The following is a 7460-nucleotide window of genomic DNA, read 5'->3' on the forward strand; positions in this document are numbered from 1 at the left end:
CCATCCATCCACCCACTCACCTATCCATCCACCCACTCACCCATCCATCCACCCACTCACCCATCCATTCCACCATCCATCCACCCACTCACTCATCCATCCAATATTTCTTTGACCCATTTATCTACAACTCACTCTTCCTTGAACTAAGGCTCACTCGGTGTCTACTGTTCTTGGAGCTGGAGATACAGTCACATAGAACTCATATCTGCTTTTATGGACTTCACTTTCTATTGGGTAAAATAGTCACATGTTTAATTCATGTGCTGTGGAACAAGGTCTAAGGAGGAAAAAGTACATAATAGTAGATAGAACAAAAAAGGAAAGACCATTAGGATGGGCAGGTGTCTCTTCCCACAATCGTTTGATAGGACTCCTAAGGCCTAGAAGGGGAGTGGCCACAAGAAGGGAAGAATCCGGGTCCTGAAGGAGCAGCTGGATGTAGGGTTCCTGCCAACAAGGAACGTGCAACGGGACATGATGTGGACACCAAATAAACTTCTATTGTGTTCTAAGCTATTGAGATGGGGGAGGGGTTGCTTCTCATGGTGGTTACTGTGCCCTGTCCAGCAGAGACGTTTAAGCTGATATAAGAGTACATGAACAGGAGTGGGCTAGGAAAGTAGCAGGGAAGGATGTTTCAAGCAGAGACTTTTTCGTGCGGGGTCTCCACCGCTGCTGTGAGGAGAATGGTTAGGCAGCTACAGACAGTGCAGGGAGCAGCGGTCGTAGGTGGCTCTGTAATGTACTTGAGAAGGTCTCGGACAGCCTGGTGCGGGAAGAGAGAGAGGCGTGTACAGGCTGGATGGGGAGGGAGGCCACACATAAAGAAGGCATGAAGCTCACACCCATGGGTGAGTGAACCGATAGAGACGGTACATGTTGAGGCCGGAAGACTGGAGGGAGTGGAGAGAGGAGCGTCCCACTGCGGATATGCGGACAGAAGGTGGAACAGGTGAGCAGGTGTAACGGTGGGGATTCCCACTGCATGGAGTCCCACAAGAATAAGACGCTGTTTTAGGTAAACTATACAGGGAAACTGAAGGAATGGCCTGGGACTCAGCTCTGAGGATAGAGAATACTGAGGCTGAATGATCTGTCAGCTAAGGAGCCCAAGAGAATGGAACCAGGGTGCCCAGAGGAAAGCTAGCTCAGTGGGCTGGTGCATCATGGGACCCAAGGTTGAGCTCTGCACCCAGGCAGGTCTCACATGAACACCCAGCTCCTAACTATCTTTCTTGAGGCAAAACCCTTACTTTCAGAAGAGACCTCTGGATACAAACCCATCTCTTAGACCCCAGTTTCTCCCAAATTGCAATGGGGGAGGAGCATAAGTTGGCTCCCAGGAGTGCTTGGCTCCCTCTAAACCTTGGCAGAGCCTGTTCCAAGGCCCCAGGGTCTGATAGAGCAGGGCCCCAGCAGCGAGTCTTTGCCCGCATAAACCCATGACTTGGGCTGGTCTTGCGTGTCCACTAGGTCAGAGGATCTGTCATGTGTTTTATCCAGGGGATAAAATGCACATTCCTGGGTTCTACCCAGAATCAGATTGGCCAGTGACAGGATGCAGGAATGTGCATCTTTGCTAGGCTGCCAGGTGATTTTAGGCACACTAGGTTTTGAGCTGCAGCGTTGGCTGGGGATCGCAGGAAGGCAAGGGTTTGGCCTTGCGGCTCTAGCACCTCGCACGGGGCCTGCTAGATGGAGGTGCTCAGCAATTCTTTTCTGGATGGTTGGTTCTCTCCCAGTTAAGAGCCAAAGTCCATGTGTTCTGCTGAAGGGCCTGGCCATTAAATCTATCAGGGATGATGTCCTCCACGATTGGCTCCTTGTCCCTACTGCCATCTTGCGGGAGAGGGGCTTCATGACTCCGCTGGCCATGGACTGGGGAGTATGCCCCAGAGCCCCACCACCCCAGCCAAGAACACAGAGTAGCCTGGGCTGGTTCTGCTGTCATTGTCGTGAGGAGCCGTCAAGCCCATGCTGACTCACAGCGGCCCCGTGGGACAGAGCACAAGTCCCTGTGGTGCTTTCTGGGCGGTCATCTTCACAGCACAGACCACCAGGCCTTTCTTCCACAAAGCTGCTGGGGGTGGGGAGTGGGGATTGAACCACTAACCTTTTAGTTAGCAGTCGAGCAACTAATGCACTATGAAGGCCCTACAACTACTCAGGTGATTTCATCTCATAAGGACCTGTTAGAACAATGCCAAACCACTTTGTAGGGAGTTCAAGACTATGAATCTTTACTGGAGCACAGTCTCAGTTTTCTCCTACAGAGAAGCTGGTGGCTTTGAACCTATGATCTTGTGGTTAGCAGCTGCATTCTCCTGAGCTTGCTGTGGACACATTGAAAACTGGTGCAGGGTGCTGGGGTCTGCCTTTGCAGCAACACCTGTGAGATTCCAGCCAGGACGAGAGCGCACTGGGCAGAGCGGCTGTGGGATGGTGCTGGGCCAGCCCCAACCTGGTGATGCTCTCAGCTCCCCCGGAGGTGGGCAGCACTACAGCTGACCTGGCAGGGGGAGCCCTTCCTTACTGCACAAAATCCTCAATGCTCAGTGGAATGAACCTGGCTGTGGCATCTCTGGCTGTCCATTCCAGACACTGGGCCTGGGGTCGAGAGAACAGCGGAAGGGTAGGTACCATTTCCATCTTCCTTTCTCCGTGTTTGTTGGAGGAAAAGATCCAGGGGCATAACTTTGAGTCAATGCAAGTTAATGCCTTTTTGGAGCTCCATTGGATGCTGAGGGAACTGGGGGTTAGGGTAACTCAATGCTCTGAGCCTAATGGAGCTACCAGCAGCACTACACAGGCAGTGAGGCCTCTCCTAAGCGGTGCTCCTATCTATCTGGCATATTTGTGGGATGTCCAGAATGGGCCAAGTGGCCAAGAACACATCCCCCTGGGGCAGCAGCCAGGGACCCAGGGGGTGGGGCTGGGATTCCTCAAAAGCTGCAGTTCCACACCTGGAGTGTGGGCTTCCAATGCATGAGCCTGGGCACCTGGTGGTGGTGGGGACACAGGGGGTGGGGTGAGGGGTGACCGGGGACACGGGTTGGGCAGTCCTGTGGTCTACCTTTCTTGGATGTGTCCATTCGAAGGCACCTTGAATGGGAGGGGTCGTTGTGTGAAGGTAAGGATCCTAAGAATCCCCACCTGTGAGAAGGAGCCAGAGAGAGAAACAGATGGACAGGTACAGACTGAAAAAGGGACACACACACAAAGGAGACTTGGGTAGAGAAGGCAGACAGAGGCAAACACAGAAAGCATCAGAGCCCGAGGAGTGACCACAGACCGTACACCGGCCATATGCCCATTATAAGTCAAGCTTTAGCCATTTCTCCCGACTTGATTGAAGATCAGAGCTAACCAGCTATTCCTTCCAGTGGAGGATGGAGGAAGCAAAAGCAATGTCTACACTTTGTGCACCGCCATTACCAATTCTGGTAAGAGGCTTTGTAGGGAGAGATGCCCCTCCACTGACCAGTCAATGGATTCCTTGATGTCAGCCCCCAGAGGCTGGGTAGATGGAGATGCCTGGCACCCCATGGGGAATGTGTACACAGGGCTGGCCAAACTGTAGGCAGCACACAAGCTGGGTTTCTAGAGCTGGGGTTTTTTGAACTTCTGAGACATCATAGTTGACATGTGGAGTAAACATGTTAGGCTTCTAGAAGCCGTGCCCAGCATACTGTTGTATCTACCTGCTTCTTAAGTTGGACTTCTGGTTCCACTGTCACTGGAAAGCAGAATGTCTTTGCTCATCCCTACCCCCCATCATATACACACAGGCCTGAAAAATCACTAGCTTCAATTCTAAGCAACTGAAGGCCAGGGACTGTTCATACATTTTGCTACCCCAAAGAGAAATGAACCATAATAGGCTTACAGATCATTCAGACAGAGTCTTTATCTTATTAATTTCTGACTCCCTCAAACAGCCTGGTCCACAGAGACATACCACAGTGAGTCTGCAGAATTAATGGAAAATGATTGTCTGATGGATGGAATGGGTGAATGTGAAGTTGGGAATTGTAGGACTGACTGTGAACACTGTGTCGTACTCAGTTCAGTGTATGTGGGGATATTGGTGGGGATGCTGAGGAAAATAAAGACATCAGCTTCTGTGGGTGCCTAGCTAGCTCAGTCGGTAGAGCATGGAACTCTTAATCTCAGGGTCATGGGTTTGTGCCCCATGTTGGGCGCCATTTGTGGGGGAAGGCCACCCCCCCCAACTAATTGTGGGTTCGATAGGCGCAATTGTACAGTTAAGATACATAAAGATTATAGCAAAGCCATAGAGAGCATGAGAGATTAAATTAATAGAGTCATACATTTCATGGTAGCATGCTCACCTCAGTCTCACTTGGTGATCCATGTGGAGATGGTTTCTATGGAGAGCCAGAGAACAGGTCAAACCTGCTCAGTGACATACACAGTTAGGCTGCCATCATGAGTCTAGGATCTGGCCATCTTGTCACATGTATACCCCTAATCCCCCCTCTTCTTATTGCATGTATATCCCAAGATTGTCCCCCTCTCATTGCTGTATAACCTATAGTGCAACCCCTTCCTGTGATGTATGTCTTTATCTGTAACTAGGGGGCTTGTATGCCCCCCAAAGATATATAAGCCTTGGTTAGCAATAAAAAACTCTCTCCCTCGCCTCTCTCTCTCTCTGGCACTCCACTCCAAATTCCTCTCCTCCTGTCCTTCCTCCCCTATTCCCTTTCCCCTTGTCTTCCTTTCCCTTCCCCACTCTCCTGCCCTCTGGTCTCCCATGTCCATGTGGACCACCAAGTGGGGCTGAAGTGAGCATGCTACTATGAAATATGTCTGACTCCATTATTTAAACCTCTCCTCTATCTCTCATGCTCTCTATGACTTTACTATAATCTTTATATATCTTAACCATACAATTGTGCCTATTGAACCTGCAATTAGTTGTGTGTGGTGGGGACGGCTGGCTTTCCCCCACAAGCTTCTAGCATTTAGGTGATCTGCTTGGCCCCTATAAGCATTTTTGTTTTCTCCCCTGATCCTATCATATACGTCAGTGCTTGTCAAACTGCAGATGGTAACCCCTTAGCATGTAGCAGAACCAACTGCTCAGCATTAAAGAAAGGCAAAGAGAGAGGAAGTATCAGAGGGTCCTCCCATGTGGAGCATGTGTTCTGTCTTGTGGAATGTCTGTAGACTGGGTCATAATATAAAATGTGAACCATTGCTGCAGAATTGGAAAACCATCGCTCTAAATTCTGCAAAGTTGTTGGGTGCAGCCAATGGTTCAGTTCTAGACAACAAGCCTGGAGGTTCAAACCCATGCAGAGGCACCTGGGAAGCTAGGCCAGGCAATCGGCTTCTGAAAAGTGATCCACAGCCTTGACAATCCCATGGAGCAGTTCACACACGGGCTGTCAGGAGCTGGGGCTGAAGACTGCCACCAACAGGTCTCCCCTCTACATTTTTGAGACGTGCACCTATACAGAGTCTTGCATGACCCATTTCCCAGGGCAGCTGGTACACCACAGGGTGAATCACGCTTCCTGATTTGCTCCATGGGAAAGTGAACATTATCTCTAAAGTGGGTATTCTCAAAACAGAGCTCGGTGAGCCAGGTTGTTCCCCTCACTTGTCCCAGCCCCACTCTGGGGGCTGGAGGGCAGATGGTCAGAGAGGATGTTCCCATATGCCCCACCCAGCTCAGTCCTACCTCTCTGTCAGTGCCTTGCTCTGGGTGTCCCGTGCTGCCTGCAGGTCTTTCTCCAGTCTCTTCCGGGCCATCTCCAACTGCTCTACCTCCCCCTGGGTCCACTTCCGGGGGCTGATAAAGCGCATCTCCTTCAGCAGCTCCTCCTTCTCATTGATGAGGATCAGGCGGTCCCTCTCCGAGTCCAGCACTCCAGGCCAGGCCTCACTGTCAAGCTTGGCCAACTGGATCTTCAGGTTGGAGATCCTGGGGGCCAAGAAGGGGAGAATGACTGGTGTGGCTCAGGACAGCGCAGGAAGAGGGGATCAGAGTGCATTTCCAAGGGTCTAGGCTACAAGGAGCTGTGCCATCCTCAGGCCCATTCTCGACATCACGGTTCTCCTTCTGATCCAGGAGCACATCTTGATGTAACAGACATGGGTGGGAATCTAGCACGACCAAGCAGTGAAGCAGGCTTTGCAGGAATGGGGGCACAGATGAACATGACACTAGACCACCCTAAGGGACACAGTTTTGAATTCAATATCCAGAAACAACCACTTAAGTGACCGGCTGTGAGACTTTGGGCATGCCATTTCATTTCTCTGATGGGAACAACAAAAGCTCCTTGCTATGAGGCTGTCGCTGAGTTTTTATGACATAATTCATAAACTCTCCAAGCACAGCATCTGCCATGTACTAGGAGAATTAGTCATCAAATGTTTCTACTACAACTGGTGTTCTTACCAGCTTTAATCATTGATTAAATGTATAGAGTGAGGCAAATTCCCTGAGCCTTTGTTATCTAAAATCCAAAGTGTCTGGCACATGACAAGGGTTGAGTTGATGGCCGTGGTGGACCCACAGAACCCAAGATGCCCTTCAAATTCACTGCCATCAAGTTGATTCTGACTCACACTGACCCTATTGCACAGGGGAGAACTGCTCCTTTGGGTTTCTGAGACTTTAAGTCTTTAAAGGAAACGACAGCCTGAACTTTCTCCCGTGAAGCGGCTGGTGGGTTTGAATCACTGACCGTGGGGATATCAGTGTTCAGTGTCTAACCCACTACAGCACTAGGACTCCCACAGACCCACAACCATGGCAAAAAGAATGCTATAGTTAGTAATTACATGTCCTTCATTCAGAGAGCCAGGGTGACACACTTTGAAGAACTGGGGTTGGGGGGGTCAGAGGTGAGTTGGAGTCCTGGCTCTGGCCTTCTCAGCAACAGGGAGCATGTCTTGACAGATCAGTTTGGTATTTTGAATACCTGGTCTAGTGCGGTCACTTAATACATTTGAAAGGAAGGAGCCAGGAGCCCATCTCTTAACTTCTTTTGGGTTCAGTTACCTCAAATGTAAGACAGGGGTCATAGTGGAACTGAGCAGATGGGGTGTGAAGACCTAATAACAATTTCTCACAAAGAGCAATCTACAGATGGCCCAGTACGATATATGGAACACTCAGGATGCAACGGTTAGGCTCTCAGAGGGTAACTGCCAAGCTGATGGTTTCAGCCCGGTCAGAAGACCTGTGATCAACTCCTCCAAAGATCATAGCTCTGTGCCCCCCACCACCAGGGGGACAAACAAAAGAAAAGTGGGTGTCATGTTAGACATGACAAAATAATAATAATTTATAAATTATTAAGGGGTCGTGGGGGGGTGTAGGGAAGGACTGGAGAAAATGAGGAGCTGATACCAAGGGCTCAAGTAGAGAGCAAATGTTTTGAGAATGATGATGGCAACAAATGTACAAATGTGCTTGA

General features: G+C 50.1%; 1 protein-coding gene and 1 non-coding gene across 2 annotated transcripts in view; one reads left to right on the plus strand and one right to left on the minus strand.

The window, feature by feature from the left end:
- The window catches only part of WWC1 (WW and C2 domain containing 1), a 195459-nt gene that overhangs the window by 38770 nt on the left and 149229 nt on the right, over positions 1–7460 (minus strand). Inside the window, exons 8-9 of the mRNA XM_045284697.1 lie at positions 5714–5956; positions 4165–4171 (exon numbers count right to left, since the gene is read on the minus strand). Coding sequence (XP_045140632.1) covers positions 4165–4171; positions 5714–5956 — 250 coding nt within the window. The remainder of the gene's footprint in view (positions 1–4164; positions 4172–5713; positions 5957–7460) is intronic.
- On the plus strand, positions 4133–4205 carry TRNAK-CUU. Its single transcript has one exon. It is a non-coding gene; the product is annotated as a tRNA-Lys (tRNA).

The sequence above is a fragment of the Echinops telfairi genome, unplaced genomic scaffold, assembly GCF_000313985.2.
Source record: "Echinops telfairi isolate 266 unplaced genomic scaffold, ASM31398v2 ScPeMD7_7469;HRSCAF=8507_0, whole genome shotgun sequence".
Classification (NCBI taxonomy): Eukaryota; Metazoa; Chordata; class Mammalia; order Afrosoricida; family Tenrecidae; genus Echinops; species Echinops telfairi.